General features: G+C 42.1%; 1 protein-coding gene across 4 annotated transcripts in view; it reads left to right on the forward strand.

The window, feature by feature from the left end:
- The window catches only part of PANK3 (pantothenate kinase 3), a 34505-nt gene extending 14265 nt beyond the window's left edge, over positions 1 to 20240 (forward strand). For all 4 annotated transcript variants that reach the window (XM_075900169.1, XM_006115753.3, XM_075900168.1 and 1 more), the window contains 5 exons: positions 443 to 696; positions 3164 to 3340; positions 6508 to 6631; positions 9205 to 9330; positions 13297 to 20240. In XM_075900169.1, the coding sequence (XP_075756284.1) occupies positions 443 to 696; positions 3164 to 3340; positions 6508 to 6631; positions 9205 to 9330; positions 13297 to 13347 (732 nt within the window). In that variant the 3' untranslated portion in view covers positions 13348 to 20240. The remainder of the gene's footprint in view (positions 1 to 442; positions 697 to 3163; positions 3341 to 6507; positions 6632 to 9204; positions 9331 to 13296) is intronic.
- Positions 20241 to 22273: the final 2033 nt, after the last annotated feature.

Genomic DNA, 22273 nt, shown 5'->3' on the forward strand with positions numbered 1-22273 from the left:
GAACTCCAACCCAATGAGCATCAGCAGGACAGCCTTTTTCAAGAACAAAAGATCTAAAGCAAAGTGTTACTTTGACCCCCTTCCTGACAAACGTAACCCAGTTTCTAGTTCAGATATTATTTCTGTCACAGGCTTTTTTACACTATTTCAAACTAGGCTTGTAAAGCAGTACTTGGTGTGCAGATTTTTTTTGTTGCATTGCAAATACTATGTTTTAAAAGGTTCCCAGACGTTGCTTGGACTCTCCTTGCAAAGAGTTCAAAAACATGAGTGCTTCAAATCTATAATAATCTCTCTAGCTAGTAATTAAATACCAATTAAATTATATCCTGTTTAATGAAAAGCTAACTTTGCCCATATTTAATAGTGTGCTGCTGGGCCAACTAAACATCCAGCATACTTAGTTCATGAACTGCTCATTTTTTCCTTTTCTTTTTCACAGATTGGAAACCTCCAGCTGCACAAATTGGATGAACTTGACTGCCTTGTCAAAGGCCTGTTGTATATAGATTCTGTTAGTTTCAATGGCCAGGCAGAGTGCTATTACTTCGAAAATGCCTCCGAACCTGAAAGATGCCAAAAGATGCCTTTTAATCTGGATGATCCATACCCATTACTGGTTGTAAACATTGGTTCAGGAGTTAGTATTTTAGCAGTCCATTCCAAAGACAGCTATAAGAGAGTGACTGGAACAAGGTAGTGATTTGAAATCTTAGATTATGATTCTTGTATGGAATAATGACCCCAATGTTTTCTTAAGCTTTCAAGTAAATTCTTTGCATGTCTTCTGTATATGATGAACTGATTCATGTCCTTTTAGTAGGAATGTTCGATATTATGTACTTCAGTAGTTGTGTAACTGCATGAAATGTTAGTGGTTACATGACTATTCGATAGTCCCCCAGGGTGGGGCTGGCAGCCAATATGCACCTGGCCCCACTCCCAGAGAGTCCCCTGCTACTCTTCACTGCTGCTTCTGTATCAGATATGGCAGCATGGGGTGCCACGGGGGAGCTGGTCTACAAAGGGAGCTAGTTTAAAAACCAGCTACCCATGCAGACTGGCTGCCTGATGTCCCACGCTGCTGCCCTTGATACAGAGACAGCAGTGTGGGGTGGCAGCAGCACCTGTCCACAGAGGGTCTGAACTCCCTATGGACAGAGGCAGCAGCATTTGGAGGCGGGATGGGAGAGTAGGGGAGGCTGCCATGAAACAGTTCCTGTCCACAGCAGGCCCAGGCTCACTGCAGGCAGAAGCTGCTCCATGGGTTGCAAAGCAGTCTATGTCTGCAGGAGTTCAGGCCCATTGTATACAGAAGATGCTTCATGGCAGCCTCTCTTGCCCACCCCACCCCCCTGTGATAGAGAGAGCAGTGCTGGGGGGGAAGATGGCTTTTAAGCTGGCTCCCCCCAGCACCGGCTCCTGCCTGCCCACCTCCTCGGTAGGAGGCAGCGGGGGGGGGGGGGGGGGGGGGAACAGATGGGTCCATGGGAGCTGACATATACCCAGGGAGGGGGACTGAGGGGGAGGAGAGGCGTGGATTCGGTGCTCGTGGGGAGCCAGCTTTTAAGTTAGCTTCTCCTGGGCACTGGCTCCTGCTCCCCCACCTCCCTTGTTGCCTCTGATGCAGAGGCAGCAAGAGGGAGGTGGGGAGGGAAATGCTTGTAGAAATGCAAATTGTCTATGGGATGATATCCCTACCTGATAGTTTACAGTTAAAGCTGTTAGTAATTAATTTCCATGGCAATAATGAGGATAGTTAATGCTTTATCTGCTGTGGAGGTCTGCAACAGGAGATTGTCATTAATTTTTTTTATTAAATTGCATTACTAGAAAATTTACTTGGCCAGGGGGGTGGGTGTTTGAGAGGGATGAGCTCTGGGCAGGTGAGGAGGGGCTCAGGGCAAAGGGCTAGTAATGTGGGGGGCGTGCAGGACTTAGGGTTGGGGGGGTCGAAAGGGACTCAGAAGAGGGCTAGGGGGGCAGGAGCTGATGGGGGTTCGTGCTGGCCAGGCGGCAGTTTCCCGGCATTGGCTGAGGAGGAGGCTGGCCATAGCAGGGGCTTGGCAGCTGCTTCTCTTCACTCCTGCCCCTGGTGCCCCAATGGGGTTGTAGCTGTACCTCTCCCTATCTCTGGCCCCTTGCTGCCAGCCCTGTGATCATTACACAATGTAGCTGTCCCTTCTGTCAGCCCTCTCCCTTTCTGTGTTAAGAAAAACAATCCCATTCCAGGCACAACCAAACAAATAGCTTGCTTTAACTTAGGATAAGAGGGAGCTATATACTGGGGATGTAAAATCCACGTTAATCTAACTTTTGACAGGTTAACTGATTGACCTAAAGTTTAACTGGTTAACATAGCAGGATCTGAGGTGGGGACTGCTCCAACTAGCTGCAGTAGCCCCAGGCTGCAGGGCTTCTGCCTCCAACCCCATGCTAGGGCTGTCACTGGCTCCTACCACCGCCAGAGCAGCTCCTGTCCACGGTGGGCCTGGGCTCCCTATAGACTGAGACTTTTCCTGCCTGCAGTGCATCTGACCAGAGGCTGTTCCGGACACTGAAGCAACCCCTGACCGCAGCAGACCTCTTGCTGGGCTGGAGCAGTCCCCTGCCTGCGTCAGACAGGGATCTGCTCCAACTCTGCACCGGTTACCAGTTAACTGGAACTGGTAAGCATTACCATTTAGGGTGATGCTCACTGGTTAACTTTTCACATCCCTACTGCATACCAAATTTGGTGATCCTAGCTAGGGATGTTAAATATAGGCTCATTGAATAGTCTAGTAACCTCATGAATTTTTAATGGTTAGTTGACTGTTCTATAGTCCCTAGGGGTGGGACCGGCAGCCACTGTATCAGAGGCAACCGTGCAGGGTGCCAGGCAGAAGTTGGTCTACAAGGGGAGCCCGTTTAAAAGCCAGCTCCCTTTGTGGACCAGCTGCCTGTCACCCAGTGCTGCTGCCTCTGATAATTTGTGCATAGTTAAGCTGATGCCTTTGTAAACATTGTTGCCATGATTTACAGTTGATGGCTTTGCTAAGCAATACCAACCTCTGAGCAAGAAGGCAAACAGAACAGTATTTTTGTTGAAGGAATGCGTTTCTAGATTATTTTGTTTCACTGTATAAGAATGTAGTTTAAAGTCATTCTTTTCTTTCATTAGTTTAGGTGGAGGGACATTTCTGGGTTTATGCAGTTTGTTGACTGGCTGTGAAAGTTTTGAAGAAGCTCTTGAAATGGCATCCAAAGGGGACAGTACACATGCTGACAAGCTTGTCCGGGATATCTACGGAGGAGACTATGAGCGTTTTGGCTTGCCAGGATGGGCGGTAGCATCTAGGTAAGCAAGAGACTTGCTTATTAACTACTAGAAGATTTACCCAGCATCGTGTGGGTCCTTAACTCAATTTTTGGTTTTTGGAAAATAAAATGAACATTGAGTACAGATTTAAAAGAAACAATTTCCTGCACAGAATACGCACAGGTAAGAACAGGCAGACATAGAAGGGGGAGGGCGTGGGAGAGGAGGAGGAATTCATGAAAATATTTGTCAACTTCTTTACTGGCTATTTGGAATGTTTTGAGAGTACAGGCAATCCCCGAGTTACGCGGATCCGACTTATGTCGGATCCGCCGTTACGAACGGGGCCCTCTCCCTGGTCTCCAGCAAACCAGGGAGAGGAAGCAAAGCGGCGGAGCACGCGGGCAGCGGGCAGCGGACAGCCCAGACGCATCTGGGCTGTCCGATGCCCGCGTGCTCCGCAGCTTTGCTCTGCTTTGCTCCCCGTCTCCCTGGTCTGCAGACCAGGGGGACGGGGAGACAAGCGGCGGAACACGCGGGCAGCGGACAGGAGACGGGGAGACTGCGGACAGGAGACGGGGAGCAAAGCCGCGGAGCACGCGGGCAGCGGACAGCCCAGACACGTCTGGGCTGTCCGCTGCCCACGTGCTCCGCCGCTTTGCTCCCCATCCCCCTGGTCTGCAGACCAGGGAGACGGGGAGCAAAGCAGAGCAAAGCCACGGAGCCCGAGGGCAGCAGGACAGCCACGGCGCATCTGGGCTGTCCCGCTGCCCCCGTGCTCCGCGGCTTTTCTCCGGACGCCTGTGGTACAGCAGCTGGGGCGCTGTCGGTTGGTCCCGTAGCGCCGCTCTGGGCGCTACTGGACCAACCCGGCAGCACCCAAGCTGCTCTGCCCCAGGCATCCCCAAGTCAGCCGCTGCTGAAACTGACCAGTGGCTGACTACAGGAAGCCCCTGCCCCGGGCTTCCTGGAATCAGCCACGGATCAGTTTCAGCAGCAGCTGACTTGGCGATGCCTGGGGTTCTTAAGTTGAATCTGTATGTAAGTCAGAACTGGCATCCAGATTCAGCCGCTGTTGAAACTGATCAGTTTCAGCAGCGGCTGAATCTGGACACCAGTTCCAACTTACATACAGATTCAACTTAAGAACAAACCTACAGTCCCTATCTTGTATATAACCCGGGGACTGCCTGTAGTGCTCTTGCTGTCTGGGCGTTTCCTCACTGTGATACCTTTTAGGATAACCAGTCAGGCACCTATTCAAACCCTTTTGATGTAACCATGTTTGTTCTACAGCATCTCGGAAACATTCAACCGGCACCAGTAAATTAATTATAAACATACTTACATTGGTATAGTTGCTAGCAAGTGGACTCTTCAATTAGGGAAATATTTTTTTGGTGATCTTATTGTAGTCATTGGCTTAATTTACCCACAAAATCTAATACAGCTGTTATAGTCTTAGATGAACCAAAAGCAGGGTTCCATCTGGCTGCATATAGTCAGCTTGTTACTAATAAGTTGGAAACCCAGGTTTTATTTTCAAAAAAGTACTGTAATTATAACAGATGCATATCTTCAGCTTTAAAAGTCCTACAAATTAATTACATCTGTTTATCAGCTCTAAAACTCAGATCCAGCACTTGAATACTAGACTGCAAAGTAGTTCTTCATGGTGGTTTATTTGTATGTTTGTTCTACCCTATTAAACATTCAAATTGACTATTCAGTCATTCTAGTTATATTGCTGTTATTTCCTTAGCTTTCATCAAGTACAGTTGCTAGCCAGCACAAGATTTCATAATTGCAACACCTGTCTCAGGATGGTGGGATGGCAAGTGTGAGAATTGGGAATCCTCCAGTGGCAAAGGGTTAATACTTTGTTCTGCTCATTGTTCAACTTGCTCATTAGTTGGCGGCTAATAGAGCAGCAGCTATTTACATTGAAGCAGGAATGAGGGTGGAGCTGAAGAATGAAAATAACATAGACTTGAAACTAGCATTTAGTATGAAGTAAAAATGGGTTTATCAGTCCTGGAAGTGAAAAGTTGAATACTGTTTCTATGGTTTCATGCATTTCTTTTCTTTAAATAGGTCTTGTCCGTCCCCAGGGAGATCTTACTTCTGGCGCTTTTTTTTAACGTGCCCTCAGTTGCAGTTTGTATGCTCCCTACTCCCACTTTTTACCTCCTTTTGAAACAGCAAGTGACTTTAATTTCAAAGGGCTTGGGATGCTTAAATAGTGCTGTTAATTCCATGTTCCACAACTTGGCTTCAGCCACTCCATGTAAAAACGGGGAGAGTTCTTTTCTTTCAGCCAGAAAGAGACCATAGGCAGTGCACAGTCAAAATACTAAGTAGGGATATGAGATGAAGTTGAGGGATAACTCAGTGGTTTGAGCATTGGCCTGCTAAACCCAGGGTTGTGAGTTCTCAATCCTTGAAGGCGCCATTTAGGGATCTGGGGCAAATCTGTCAGGGATGGTACTTGGTCCTGCCAGGAGGGCAGGGGACTGGACTAGACGACCTCTCAAGGTCCCTTCCAGTTCGGAGAAATAGGTATATCTCCATATTAAAGTTTTATGTAGAGCCAGCTGCAAGGCAAAATTCCTAAGTTCCAGGAAAAATAGAATTGTGGCAGCATCAATAAAAACCTGTATGATTTTTGATTGCATAGTCACTTTAAATTCCATGGCTGTTTTACTTTTATACTTGCAATATTTGTGTTGGTAATATGCATTTCTAGAAGGCTCCTAAAGGCAAAATTGGTGCAAAATAGTCTTGTTTAGTGAAGAAGTGAGGCTGGCTTCTCAGAAGCTGCAGAATATATCAGTTAGGGCTCAGAATTACTTTCACTTATTCTGGCTAGTGCTATGGATTAATGTTGTTTAGCTGTGATTTAAGCTGCTCCTTCATGAAATTCTGTAGGGTAATCAGAAAGATCTAACTCCTGTGGACTCGTCTTAAAATGTTGGGCGGAAATGTATTTGTTTTTAGGGAATGGATGCAGATAGATACATAACCCGTAACAATCTCAGTGGTCAAATTACTATGTTCAGTAATCATTAGAAAAGAGGGTCAGTTAAGGGTAGGATAAACAGGAGTTGAAATTTCCACTATAGCATAGAAACTGTATTCTCACCCTATTGTAAACGCACATATATCACTTTGGGTCCCCCCCCCCCCCCCCCCCCCTCTCTCTCCAGTTTTGGGAACATGATCTACAAAGAGAAGAGAGAATCTGTTAGTAAAGAAGACCTGGCTAGAGCTACACTGGTTACAATCACCAATAATATTGGATCTATAGCACGGATGTGTGCAGTAAATGAGGTAAACACTCTTTGTTGGGGATGGAAGAGGGAAATCAAAATTTCATATGCGTAGAGTGGTGGCTTGCAGTCACTGGGAGGACTGGTAGAATAAAACAGCTTTCAAGTCCTTTATCAAATTTTTAGCTGAGGCAGTTTGATTCTATCAACTGGGTATCAGTTCAGAATATTTTTAGTACCTTTTGGAAAGTTTCATAAGGCTTGAGAGTTGACTTTGTAATCATTAACAAAGGTGGTGCCAATTCAGAATTCAAGCTCTTGCAGAATTCAAGCTAACTATTTTTAAAATTAAGCTTCTAACTTATTTCACAGTTAACTTTTAAAATGTTAATTTATGTGAAATTAGTGCACTAGTCCTGAGTCTCCTAGAAATTGCTCCATCATCTGTCTACCTTCTCAGAACTTTGCTGATAACGTCAGAATTATAAACGTGGATTAAAACTCCAAAGAGCCAAGCATCTTTGATCAAAACATGAAGAATACGCTGAAACTAGTTATCAAAGGAGCGAATTTGGTAGCTGAGGTACAGAGTAGCAGAAACCTGCCTTCCTTCACTGCAAGCTCTGGATGAGGAAAAGCATTTTCCAATTTCCAGTAGCTGAGCTAGAGTAAATTCCTAAATAGTCACCTAATAGCCAAAAACCTGTGTGAAATATGGATCCTCTTTGGAGACTTGCAGCACAGCATCGTTAGAAATCCAAGCATCTTTACTCCTTCCCCCCCTCCTTTAGGAGGTGGACAGTGTGAGTTTTGCATCTGGATGTTGTGTTTTGATATCACTCTTGGGAATTCTCTTCCCTCTTCTTTCATATCTGCCTCTGGCTAGTAAGGTTTTTTTGCCCAAACCTGAGTACAAGGCCAGGCAAATATGGCCCACTGATTGAATCCAAGCCACTGGATCCAGCCTGCTGGGTGCAGCAGGAGTCCCAGTCAAACTCCCTGCCTGCTCCGTCCTGCACGCCGCTCAGAAAAGTCGCTATAGGGCCCTGTTTTTCTGTGAACAGCTGCAAGTCCAGGGGAGGCAGGTTTTGTACACTGCCTCCACCCCAGCATAGTCTTGCAGCTCCCAATGGCCAGTGAAAAGTCCTGAATATATTCACATTGACTTTATCTAGGTGAATGGTCCCAGATATATGTATTGCCTTAGTTCAACATACAGGATGTGAGCTGTAGGTCCCTTGCCGTTACAGCCAAGCTACTGTTTACCTATCTTACTGCTACTGTATTGTTTACCTGTTGTAATCTATTATAATAATCATATAATTAAAACAGTAAGGAAATAAGAAAATATATCAATAGGCAAGCAGGTTAGCCCTATAAGCTACAATACCATGCTTTCATTAACAGCTGAAGAAGAAATGAACATCTGGATTGTCTCACTGTCTTCGGCTTCTTTACAGTGCTGCCTTGTTGCATATGGATCAAGCAGCATTGTACAGGGCTATGAAGGCATTAAGTCTTGCTCTACCAAGAATAAATGTGTTTGATTTAAAAACGAGTAGTCCTGTGACACCTTAGAGTTTGACGCATACGCACGCGCACACACATATATAGTACCATGAGCTCTCGTGGGCAAAACCCACTCTTCAGATGAGCTTGAGTAGAGAAAAAAGGGGGACTATCAGAATTTGTAACAGAAAAAGAAGAGGGGAAAACATGTACCTGTCAATTGTATTGCAGGTGCTAATGAGTCTGGAAGTGTCCCATACTTAGCTTTTGATGTCAGTGAGGGTTGATTTAGTTGGGATTGGTCCTGCCTTGGGCTAGGGACTGGACTGATGACCTCCTGAGCTCTCTTCCAGCTCTATGATTCTATAAATGTAAGGAAGATTGGTTTTATAATGGACCATCCTGTTAATGTATTTATTCAAGCCATAGGAAACCGTGTAAAATTTGCATATGAACGTCAATTCCACACTCTTGGCTACTTTTAAATCCATTAATGAGTTTCCCTACAGGTTTGTGTGTTAATATTTCTGACATTTGACTTATGTGCATTTATCTTTTGTCATAGGGTAGGGATAATCAGCTAATCGAGTAGTCAATGGAAATTCCATTGACTACTCAATTAGTCGATAAGGGGGGGAAACTACAGAGCTGCTGTGGCTCTGCCTTTTAAATGCATTAAGAGCTGCCAGGCTCTTAATACATTTAAAAAGCAGAAGCGCAGCATCTGTGACTGGGCATGAGCTGGGAATTGGCTGATTCCCAGCTGGCACCTGGTCCCAGATACTGCACCTCTGCCTCCCCTGCTTCTCCCCCGCCCCCTCCCCGAGAGAGTGCTCTTTTAAGGTGGCTCTTCACACACCCCTCCTTTCCCCTGTCCCTGTTGCCTCCCTTGCTGCCTCAGAGAGAGGGGATGCAAATAGTCGAGTCACTACTCAACTACCCAATAAACATATGCTTATAGCGTAGTTGACTAGTCGCTTTACATACCTAATTCTTCCTCTCTGCTCTGAAGCATTCAAAATTTAATCCTTTTTGTGACAAACTGTTTTCTTCTCATCCTAGCTTTTTAAAGCTGCACTCGACAGTGAGGAAACTTGACTCCTACTGTTTTCTTTCCTTTTTTAGAAAATAAACAGAGTTGTCTTTGTTGGCAACTTTTTGCGTGTGAACACTTTGTCAATGAAGCTTCTTGCATATGCACTGGATTACTGGTCAAAAGGCCAGTTGAAGGCCTTGTTCCTAGAACATGAGGTAAGCTATGTATGTATGTGTTGCGCTTTATCCTTAATCCCTGATACCTATTTCATATTACCCCATACCTGTTGCATCCGGTCACCGTGCAATATTTATGAAACACAGTAGTATCACTTCTCTTATTCTTCTTAACCTATAGAGAAATAGTTGGTTTTATGTGATGATTGAGAAGTATGAATAAGAAAACAGAAGGTAAGATAAGTAAGAAAAATGGATTTATTTGTGAGTTTAGTTTTGTGGTATTTTGCATCAGTGAGTTCTGGAGTCTGTCTCCTGTATTGAGGTGGATCATTATGGTGTTCTGGTGGAATAGCTGTTACAGCATTTCATTTATGAAGGGGGAGCAGTAACTAATGGCATTCACATCAGGGGACTTTGAATAGGAGACTGAAGAGGAAAGCTCTAGAATATTGTTTTGCTTTGCTTTCTATCAAGTGAAACCTTTCAGTGTATCCGGCATCTGCCACACAGTTTGATATTGAACTTATCTAGGAATTAATACATAAATCAAAATGAATGACTAGGTCTGTGTCTTGTCCAAATAGGCATTTTTCCATGGAAGCTACTGTCATTTAAAGGAATTCAGATAGCTTGGACTATCTTAATTTGAAGGCAGATGCTCTCAGGAGTTGAAGATGTAAGGGAATACGGTTCAATTGCAGTGCTTCTCTGTTTCACCCTGCGTACTCTGAGTTTTTACAAGGTTCAGCTTTAACAAATTTCAGCAAGGTACTGAAAATTCCAGAAGATATAGAGCTGGGTGTCTTCTACATACCACTGGCACTTCCTCTTAGATTGTCTCAGCTATTCTCTCAAGAGTTTCTCACTTTTATATGATGTGTGGGTTAGTACCTATTATTGTGCGAATCTATAGTTGAGAGTGAGGAAGAAATAGTTGCCTATGTCAGTTCTCTAGGTTTGATCTGATAGGGGTGAATCCCAAGGGAAGGACTTCAGGTTTTTCTTTTCTCCCTGTACTTCTCGAAGACAGTACAAGGATATTTGTTTAATGTCACTAATTGCTGCAGAGAGGTCCAACAAACCAAATATGGATATTCTTTCTACAGATGTTAGTGTGTAGTCATTTACGTGATTAACCGATAAGCCTGGGCTCATCAGTTAATCCTAACAGCTACACACACCTTCCCCCTTGCTGCCTCTGTATCACCCAGTCCTCCCCCCCACACACACACTGCCTCCCACAGAGGAAGCAGCGTGCGGGGGGGGGGGGGGGGCGGCAGGCAGAAGCCAGTGCTCAGGGGGAGCCAGCTTTAAGCTTATAAGCCAGATTCCCCCTGAGCATCAGCTCCCAGAGAGCTACCTGTCCCCTGCGCTGCTGCCTCTGATAGAGGGGCAGGCAGGAGACTGTACAAACGGGAATCTGGCCTTCAAGCATTCTCCCTTTGTGTGCCGACTCCCTGTGCTGGTGCATTTTTATCAGAGGCAGCAGCATGTGGAGAGCCAGCTTTTATGCCAGTTCCCCACAAGCAACATCTCCCCCAGAGCTGCTTATTATAGAGCTGGAAGAGACCTCAGGAGGCTATCAAGTCCAGCCCCTTGCCCAAGTCAGGACCAATCCCAACTAAATCAACCCAGGCAGGGCTTTGTCAAGCCGAGACTTAAAAACCTCTAACGATGGAGATTCCACCACTTCCCTAGGTAACCCATTCCAGTGCTTCACCACCCTCCTAGTGAAATAGTTTTTCCTAATATCCAACTTAGACCTCTCCCACTGTAACTTGAGACCATTGCTCCTTGTTCTGCCATCCATCACTACAGTGAACAGCCTTTCTCCATCCTCTTTGGAACCTCCCTTCAGGAAGCTGAAGGCTGCTATCAAATCCCCCCTCACTCTTCGCTTCTGCAGACTAAACAAACCAAAATCTCTCAGTCTCTCCTCATAGATCATGTGCTCCAGCCTCCTTATCGTTTTGGTGGCCCTCTGCTGGACCCTCTCCAATGTGTCCACATCCTTTCTATAGTGGGGGGCCCAGAACTAGAGACAATACTCCAGATGTGGCCTCACCAGAGCCAAACAAAGGGGAATAATCACTTATCTGGATCTGCTGGCAATGCTCCTCCTAATGCACCCTAATATGCCATTAGCCTTCTTGGCTACAAGGGCACACTGTTGACTCATATCCAGCTTCTCATCCACTGTAATCCCCAGGTCCTTTTCTGCAGAACTGCTACTTAGCCATTCGGTCCCCAAACAATGCTTGGGATTCTTCTGTCCCAAGTGCAGGATTCTGCACTTGTCATTGTTGAACCTCATCAGATTTCTTTTGGACCAATCCTCTAATCTGTCCAGGTCACTCTGGACACTATCACTACCTTCCAGCATATCTACCTCTCCCCCTAGCTTAGTGTCACCTGTGAACTTGCTAAGGGTGCAATCCATCCCCTCATCTAGGTCATTAATAAAGATGTTGAACAAAATTGGTCCTAGAACCATCCTTGGGGCGCTCCACTTGAAACCAACCACCAACCTGACATCAAGCTGTTGATCACTGCCTGTTGGGCCCGACAGTCTAGCCAGTTTTCTGTCTATATTACAGTCCGTTTATCCAATCCATATTCCCTTAACTTACTGACAAGAATATTGTGGGAGACTATCAAAAGCTTTGCTAAAGTCAAGGTATATCACATCCACTGACTTTCCCATATCCACAGAGCCAGTTACCTCATCATAGAAGCTGATCAGATTGGTCAGGCATGACTTGCCCTTCATGAATCCATGTTTAATATTCCTGATCACTTCCCCTCAGAGAGGCAGCAGCATGGGGGGAGGGGGGGGGGGGGAAACTGTACATTTGGGAAGCCAGCATTCAAGCTGGCTCCCTCCATGTACAGGTTCCTGCAGAGCTGCCGCCTCACCTCCCTTCCCATACAGTAGGGTGGTGATGCGGGGCGGGGGGAGGCAAGTGGGAGTTGGTGTTCATGGGGAGCTGTCTTAAAAGCCGACTCCCCGTGAGCACCAGCTCCCACCTGCCCCCTTGCATGTAAACGTGTAAGTGCAGAAAAAAATCCAGCAGTTACATGTTTACAAAAACAGACATTTGCTAGCATCCCTAATTCTTTCCAGCTCTGTGGTGCAACATTATCTTGCTGAAGCTTAAAGCACACCTGCGGGATATAATATGATAGCAGCTCAAAGTGCCATTGGATATTTTTGCTGCTCTTGACCAGCTTGCTTTAATATCTGGAAAGGTTGGGAGCTGTCCTAATTACTGATGCTTTTTTTAGGAAGTGGATAGGGAGTTGGACTAAAAATTGTTATAAAAGGTAACCATGAAAATTCCGAACAGTTACACACTTTGCAGGCTCTGCAGTATAACTTTTATACTGCAGAAACCACAGCACGGGGTGACAGCTAGCTCCCCAAGAGCAGGGCCAGTTTTGCAGTGGGCTATTCTCTAGAGCTGCCATGTAACTGTAATGGAAACAGTTAAGCATTCACTTATCGATTAACCGTTGGAACTGTTGTACTTTTACATCCTTATTAGTGAGGTGGTTCTTGTGTTTGTCTATATGCAGCCTAAAAATCCAGTCCAGGGTACAGCTTGCTCTGTTCAGTCCTGGAGAATACTTTTGAGAAACTTAAGGTAGCGAGTTGAGAGAAGACGTGCTGAGCTATTGCATTAGAGGTAACGTCCATGTGGATGTTGAAGTTCAGAGGTCAGCCAGCATCTGTCAGCTTTTCTGAAAAGCCTTTGGTTTTGATGTGTGTTCAGATACCACTGTTATGTGCCTTAGAAATATATTAGCTGTTTTTACAAATGAAGGAAGCTAAGTTTTGAGTACTTCCAGTAAACGTCTATTACAAATGTATATTCTTCATACTTAATGTGGGCGTTCCAAGTACTCTGTTGTGGCTAAGAAGGTATTTCTGAATGCTGAATTTTAATGTAGTGTTGAAACTTGGAATAATTATTTTTTTTTTTTTTTTTTTTTTTTTGACAGGGTTACTTTGGAGCTGTTGGTGCTCTTCTTGGATTGCCGAATTTTAGCTGAATTACTGGAAGCCATTACACTGAATTGTTTTCCACCTGGATGGCATTATTACTACATTGTTTAAGTCAATGGGAACCAAAGGAAAAAAACAGCAGTTTTGCTGCAGTTCTTAAATTTAAGTGGTAAACTGCTGGCTATTACTGTATTAAGGGAATGGGATCTTGCTACGTAAGGCATTTTTAAGTGAAATACCTGTCGATTTTGCCTTATGATTTCCAGTGATTGTAGCCAGTTTTGAACTTCTAAAATGCAATACATCCTCTGAAAAACAAGCTTCCTAAAGAGAGAATTCCAGCCCTTTTAAGTTTTAATCTTACAATAGTGTAGACTTAAACATGAACCTTTAATGTTAAGCAAGTATCTTTTCTAGATAATTTGATGAAAGTGGTTTATTTTGATTAGTATGTTTTAGTCTCGTTTACTGCATTGTACTAAGCAGAATTTCCCTTGTACTTTTAAAACAATTGACCTGTAAACACCGAAGTGCCATCAACAGAAAGCAAAGCAATGTAGCATAGAAGATTATTTCTCAGTATAAAGTGTTACAGTGCTTAATTATGTTCCAATAATTGCAGAATTTTTATATCTAATGGGAAAATATTTGTTTTTAGCCAATAATATTAAGTGAAAATACAAAGAAGAGCAGCTACTGCTGCATTTCCACATATTTGTACTCTTGTGAAGCTACACAGTTGTCCAGTTCATTTGTTGAAGGTAGATAGGGTATTTTGGGAAGATGCTTTTGGATTTAGATTCATGATTCAAGGAACAGCAAGCTTTTACAAAAGGCATCTGACATAACAAAATTCCATTACCTTACATTTTAAATCCTAAATAATTTTGATTTCATTCTCCTCCTACTTGTGACACACTCTGGAAAGATTTCTGATGGCTATCTACTCAAAAGAGGCCCAGGACTAAAATAATAGTACTACAGTTTAATTCTGGTTCTTTGTAAATAAACTTGTACAGATTTCATCCCTCCTCTACCAATTTGAAAATATTTAGTCTTTCATTTAATTAATCTTAAAATATTTCAGTGCTAATAAATTAATCTCAGACCTTTGATTATTTTAATTTATCTTGCTTAGAGTTGGAAGTTTGTTTTTGTAGTTCCAGAGTTTGTATTGCAGAGTCAAAAGGACCAGTGTTTAGTATACTTGGTTAAATAATTCCTATTATTGCAAACAGTGACCTTGGGATAAACTCCATATTTTGAAACTAGTCTTTGTTTTGTCGTCATACTGTACACTCATACTATTTTACAGAATTGACTTTACTGTGTTAAGTATTGCAGCAGCCAGGAGATAAAGATTTTAGGCTAGAGAATTCATTTCAGAAGTTAAGCCAACTATGTGTGCGTCGGTGTATTATTTTAATGTGCCTCAGAAGAAATACCCAGTTTTGCAGTAAGTTAGTTAATATTAAGTGTTTCCTGTGTATGCATTTAAAAAAGGCTGTATCGGACTAGCTCATTGATCTGTTTGGAATTTAAACATGTTTAAATGGATAAGACTCTAAATCAAGTAAATGAGTAAGTATTCCAGAACGTGGATATGCTGCATTACAGCAGCATCTGATATTCTTAGCCATATTGCCTTTCCAACTAATGTGCAAACACAGGACAAAAGATGATAGGGAGAGAATCCCCCTTTGGGGCTTTTTGGGGAGGGAGCATTAGTTGAACTCCATTAAGAAGTCCTGAACTACAGTGACTTTTTAATTGGAGAGGTTGCAAAGAGAAGCCGATGGCCATTTAATTCAACCTAGAGGAGTTTCAACTTCAAATACAGTTTCATTGTTACTGAGTGCCTAAGCTTAACTTTCATTTTGAAGACTTTTAAATTGAGGGTTCAGTCTGGAAAGAAATGTAGTTCTAGAAATGATACTATCATTGAGTGAAGGCAACATCCATTTGTGAAGTTAATATAGCTTGGGGTAAAGTGTCTTTTTGTAAGTTGCTGTTTTACCATGAATCAGTGAAAAAGCTAGTTGTATAGTTGGTATTAACAATCAGTAGTAGGAAGAAGTAATTTAGACTTGTTTTTTTCTATGAACTTTTCACAAAGATTATTTTTCACACCCCAGATGCTTGCCTTTTTTGAGGGCTAGAGATTTAGTACTTCAGCACCATGTCATATAGCTAGGCAAGAAACATTTTAGTGCTGGTCCATATCCATTGTCATAGATTTCTTCTTTCACATACATCCTGGAGCATGAACTTTTGAAGCAATATGTAGAAGTAGGTTATCTATTGAACCTACTGAAAATATTGAAAGTAAATTTAGCTACAGTCTTTTTTCCAGTTCTGTAGCAAGCCAGTCTGAGAAATGATCTTGATAAATTCAAGAAATATCAATGTATTATAGCTCATGATAGATATATTTGGACATTAACATGGACATATGTTAGGAATGCATTCATAAGTAATTCTTGAATAGCTGAATTACTGTACATGTATGCTATTGATCTTCCTCCTGAGAAATTAGATACCGGTCCTGCCTTTGTATATCTCTTGCCTTCAGCTTTGAAAAAGTCTGTTTGGCTTTCTTAGTTTCTTCAGCATAATTCATTTGCTTTTTCCTCTTACCCCAACCCTACAATTCCTCCAGGAGACTACCAGCAAAGCCTTCTAGCCTTCCGCTGCATCCACTGAGATTCATTCTAATAGGCGAGGGCAGGCCGGTGGCCAGAGTGTATTCAGGCATAGTTGCCAGGGTTCATTCTTTTTGGGAAAAAAAATTACAAACCAACCTTTTGTCATCAGAGTTTCTAAAGATTGATTGCATCTTTAAAGGGGTCGCAGACCATTTCTACTTGCAGTGAGAGTATCTTTAAATTTCTTTATCTACACCTTTGTATATAGTTCAAAGGAATCTTGCCAGGGCTAAAAGGCTAACTTCCTTTAGAGTGAATAGCTTAAGTAGATTCATTCTACATACTGCTTCAAAAGTTCAGCGCTTTTACCTTCACATTTAGCATTTCTTTGTGTCTCCACTATTTAGAGCTTAATAGACAACTCAAATAAGCTGTCACATACTAGGCAGAAGAAGTGCAACAACTTTCTTTGTAAGCTTATGGATCCTCATGGCTACAGCTGACTTCTCAAGCAGGGAACAACTTTCTTCAAGAGGTTTTCCCCTTGAAAGAAAAAGGCCAAGCTCATTCTGAATGTAGTGTGTGTCAGATTGAAAGCATGTGCCTTGAATTTCTCACATGGTACCAGTGATGTTTGTTTTGCTGGTACTGCAACTTGATGTAAGAGCATACATGGTACGAGCAAGAACTTAGCACCCCAAACTGACTACTGTAGTTGTGGACAAGAATTGTATCAGTGTTTTTAGACAAACTGCTACATCTGTCAAGATGACTGAGCTCTCTGCCCTCTCGTCATGACAAGCTAGTCTATTTTTGCTGGGGTGGTTACGCCTACCAGTTTCTCCCCTTCCTCCTTCTCCCTCCCGTTTCAATTAGTCTATGCATTATGTCAGAGGGTTTAGCATGTCATTGTCTCCGCTTATTTTTAGCCCCACAAATACAGTACAGGCGATTTCTAGATCAGACATTTCATTTTGTATGAAGATATCATGGGCCTGTTGGTATGGCTGACAAACCTCTACCCGTGCTCAACACCTTTCCAGTTGTGCTTAAGGTAACTGCATTTTGAATGTTAAGCAACTCCTTTTTGCCTACATATTTTGGACCTTTAAGTTTGACCAAATCTAGAATCTTGGCATTATGGTTTTTTTAAGTCTTCTTTTACTGAATCTAATAGTATTGCCACTTGTATAAACAACTTTTCTATAAAGCATCATTCCATTTAGAATTTAGGAACTTAAAGACTCTAAACGGATCATTTTCCCCCCTTTTATGCCATTAAGAGCATTTGTACTTTCAGAGACATACATGCATCACCAAAACACTTATGTGGTATTGATGCTTCATAAAAGACCTTAGTGCTATTTAAACTTCTGGTATTGAGAGAGTTAAGAGGCCAAACTGTTAACAGTTTTCAATCTCTAAGGGAGACTTAAGAAATGCTTGACAATTCTGGTCCTTCAGTAATATTTTTTTGCCTAAGTATTAGTTTTATTGAGCAGTCTACGTCTATTGCATTCAAGTGATTGGTAGTATCATTCTGTATATAGATGCAAGGTTATTCCTTGTCTTTTTAGTGTGATGAGAATAAACAGCTTTTGTTGGTTTTTTTATATATTCTACCTGAACTAATGTAGATATTCAGTAAAGTTCCAAAAATGTGGTGGTGTATTTTTACAAAGCTGGCCCGTTCTGAATAATTGGGCAGTAACTTACTTTTAAACATTAGGAAATGTATCTGTGGGAGTTTAACTTTTTGAAAGTATTTCAAGGTGCTTGCACTTAGAGCAAAGTTGTGCTCTTTAAAGACTAATAAATGTCTTGTTATATTTATTCATCATATAATCTTACTTTCATGCCTTTACTGTTTTGTAAATAACTCATTTATTGTATAACCTCTGTAAATGATTTGCTGGTATCGTAAAGAGACTGATTCGTTTAGTTGGTAACAGAATTGAAAGCAAGATGGTCCTGTTACCGATCACTTCAAGCAAAACAAAGTATTGAGGTTGAACCAGTGCAGCTAAATAGGTGTAACCCACTTTCTCCTGCATCTAAATTAATAGGCAATGAAACTGGCTGTTTATGTTCATGTTCACCTAAAACAAAAATTTCTTTTATTTCCCACATCCATATATTTAGAAAACCTGCAATGTGAAGAGTTGTTGGGATTTGTTGGTATTAAGGAATTTAAACAAAATATTGAGGGTAATACTTAAATATTGATAACCTAGCTGTGTATTTTACTGTAATAAATCAGCAAGAGTGTTTGATAAATACAGTTGAAGTTAAATTTTGAGATAAAATTCTTCTTCTCTTCAGGCTAAAGCACAGTAGATTTTTCAGTTAATTAAGAATGGAGTTGGTCAGTTAATTGTCTGCAAAAACTTAATCAGGTTTATGGAAGTTTTTGTTATGATATGGAACTGATGTGGGATATTAAGATGCCTTCTCACAGTGTGGAGTGGTAATTCTCCACTTATATTCCACAAAACGCTTAAGTGCATATTACTAAGCCCTCTTGCTCAGGTATATCTGGCTCTTCTTGACAATATAGTCAGCAAAAATTTAATGGTATTCTAAAATTATATTGTTAAGAAGACGTGAAGATAGAGATCATAAAAGTCTGCAAACAAGCCTGTTTTCTAAGCTGAGTTTACCTACTGAGGCCTCTGATATGTATAGAACACCGTATTACTATATAATTGAATGCCAAATCCTTCTTGTCTTAGTTGCTAAGTAGTCGGTTGATTTAAATGGAAACTACTCTTAGCAATAATGAAACATTTGGTCCCAAAATTCTTTTTAAAAATGTCATTCAGATAGGGAAAATAGTAGTGCTACTTTGCATTTTGCTGCTGGTGCTAAATCATTTGAAAAATTTAGAATCAAAATAAGTTGTAAATAAAAGTATTTATGGCATGGTCCTTTTGACAGACTTGAAATTTGTCTATTTGCAAAGATCTCTCAGCCTTATATCGAGCTTCCTTTGTAATATATTTACACTGAAATTCATTAGTCAAGAGCCAGGGCTGACTTTGTGCTGCTTTCTGTGAAGCAGAATGCATTCAATTTGTGCATTTTATGATCAATCACCTTCCATTTCTAGAATTTAAGTTTTAAAACTATTAAATGTTAATCTTATACTTTTCCATGTTTAGTCATTGTAGCTTAGAGCAGACACAGTTTTATTACTGGCTACTGTGGGCATACTATGTATCCTGTGTGAGCACTGTATTTCAAAAAGTACAGCATTACTGCATTTGCCATTTTTGTTGAAAATTGTGAATATGTATTTAAAGTTTTTAAAGGTATACTTGTTCAGTAGTCTTATCTAGAAAATAAACTGAAATCGGGTTTCTGAATTGTTAATCTGAAGTAATAAGTTTAACCTGCTCACATTTCAGTCTCTTCAGCAAGGATATTTAAGAGCTTTGAAAATACAAAGCCCTGAAGCCAGTTACATTAGTTTCAGATTGAACATTACTACGAAAGATTCATTTAAACAGAATTTTGTAGGGAATGTGAAAAAATTTGCAGCGCCAAGAGCCTGAAAATTTGTGGTTTTTGGGTGTCCAGATTGAGATGGAACATAAGCAAAGAGTTATATTTTGTATTTTGATAGCACTATCTGTTTTTGTTTCATTTTAATCATATGTATTTTAACCCTTAATTGCTAGGCACTTGCCTTACCATTTGCAGGCCTTCCCATGACCAAATCACACCCTGAGTTTTTATTTCCTTAGCAAAAGGGATATCAAATCCATACCCTCCTCACCTTGGTTTGGAGTTTATTTCAGTTCAGTTGCCTTACTCAATTGTATTGTATTTATCCTATGTCTGAGCTTATTTGTTTACTGTTCTGACACTGAAGATACGATGTAAAAAGTATAATGTGCTGCAAATTTGTATTAAACCTATTAAATTATACCTTTATGTAAACTGTAATACATCTCTTGTAAATTGTTTAATTTATTTTTTCATTTTATAGCTGCTCATTACTGAATGTACAGAATAGATTTAATGTAATTAAGTATTTTCATTGTGGCCAAATTGATTGTGCCTACAAAGTAATCCATCCCCATCAAAACTGTATATAATTCTTTACTGCTTGCCTGATTGCATGGATGAAGTTTGGATTTAATTTACATGTCTGTACTGTATTGCCATAAGCCAACTTCAATATGATGGACCTACTTTTTTTTAGTTTATTTTTCAGATTTTGTTAATGTTTGTCCAGTATGAATGTTGAAGCAGTACTTTGTCTTTTCCTAATAAATAACTGCAGATTGTTCTGTCATGCCTTCATTGCTCCTTCATTAGTCAATGTGTAGCGTTATATTCTTTGTACTGGGGGTAGGCAAACTCAGGCCTGGAGCCCAGATCCAGCCTGCTAAGCATTTCTGTCTAGTTCACAGAGGTGCATACTTACAGCCAGCTGGCAGCCTGTGTTCAGATTCCCGTCCCCCACCTTGCTCCATCCTGCAGCTGTGGGGCTTCCTAATTCTCCTGCTAGCTTTGCAGGGGGAGGGAGTAGATGGAGGGGGGGGGGGGGGGGTGCTGAAGTCAGGGTGTTCCCCTGCTCCTGTGCCCCATCTCTGCAGAGCAGGGGTTGTAGAGGGAGACACACAGTCAGCAGAGCTGCTCCTATCTGAAGCCTGTGACTTAGGAGTACAGAAGGAGGCGGAGGGTGAGGGGAGAGACAACAGAGCAAGATAGAGTTCCCTTAATGACAGAGCATGGCATCTCTCAGAAACTTATCCAACACACACACACACTCTGTGGATATCTCACACGCCCAGTCTGTGCCCCACACACTGCTGCACACTAGGGTTGCCAGATGATTTAACCAAAAATACTGAACACCCCTCCCAACCCCCCCAAAAAAAGGGGGGAGACCAAAGTTGTTAAAAGAAAAAAGGACCCCTAGAGTTAAGTAAAAATAAATAAAAACCGCATTAAAACAACATGTCCCCTTTAAGTGCATGTAGAGTCAGAATAGGGATAGGAAGAGGAGAGGGTGAGCACTAAGACCCAGGGAAGGCATTGCTTCCCTTTGCTCAGGTCTTTAGGCTTTTTGCCGGTGGCCATCTTGTATTCTTGGTCAAGCCAGAAGGAAGCTTCCCTGCGGAACCAGGTAAGCAGAGGGTCTCGGGCGGCGGGGGTTGGGTCCAGTTGCTGAGTGTGTCGTAGGGTTGCCAGGTGTCCGGTATTTTTGCCTCCTGGCAGGGGGGAAAAAACAGAAAATACCGGACATTTTAGGTATCTGGTATTTTCTGAATTTTTTTTTACTGGACAGGAGGCAGAAATACCAGACTGTCCAGGTCAATACCAGACACCAAAGAAGAGCTGGACAGTTGGTCATATTTTCCACTACCATTAGGTCATATTAAACAGTACAAAGCAGGGCAATAATTTGCGACCCCCCCATCACTTACATAAATGGTCTGAAGTGCAGCAGGGACCAAAAACCCCCGACTTAAGTCCTGGACGCATTTACGATGGCGCACAGCGCCAATCGTAAATGCAGGTTCGAGTTATGACACCCCTGACTTGCGATGCTTCCCCAGGAACCTATCGTGTCGCAAGTTGGGGGCCACCTATATTGGCATTGGAAAAGGTTCAGAAAAGACCCACAAAAATGATGAGGGGTTTGGAACAGGTCCCATGTGAAGAGAGATTAAAAAGACTTGGACTTTTCAGCATAGAAATGAGACTAAGGGGGAGGAGGATATGATAGAGGTCTGTAAAATTGTGACTGGTGTGGGGAAAAAGTGAATAAGGAAAAGTTATTTACTTATTCCCACAATATAAGAACTAGGGGTCACCAAATGAAATTAATAGACCAACAGGTTTAAAACAAAAGGAAGCTTTTCTTCATTCAGCACACAGTCAACCTGTGGAACTCCTTGCCAGAGGATGTGGTGAAGGCCAGGACTTCAAAAAAGAGCTAGATACATTCATGGAGGTTAGATCCACCAATGGCTATTAGCCAGGATGAGTAGGAATGGTGCCCCTAGCCTCTGTTTGTCTGGAAATGGGTGAGGAGAGGGATCACATGAGGATGACCTGTTGTGTTCCCTCCCTCTAGGGAATCTAGTATTAGCCACTATCAGCAGACAGGATACTGGACTAGATGGACCATTGGTCTGGCCCAATATGGCTGTTCTTATACTGGTAGACTAACTCAAGACAGTTTTGAGAACTCAGGATACATCTACACTGCATGGCTATTTCAGGATACTGGGGGTATCCAGAAATAACTACCCTGCGTCTTAACAAGCTGCCCATTATTTAGAAATATTTTTCAAAATAATGGGTGCACTAT

Source organism: Pelodiscus sinensis, chromosome 17 (genome assembly GCF_049634645.1).
Source record: "Pelodiscus sinensis isolate JC-2024 chromosome 17, ASM4963464v1, whole genome shotgun sequence".
NCBI lineage: Eukaryota > Metazoa > Chordata > Testudines > Trionychidae > Pelodiscus > Pelodiscus sinensis.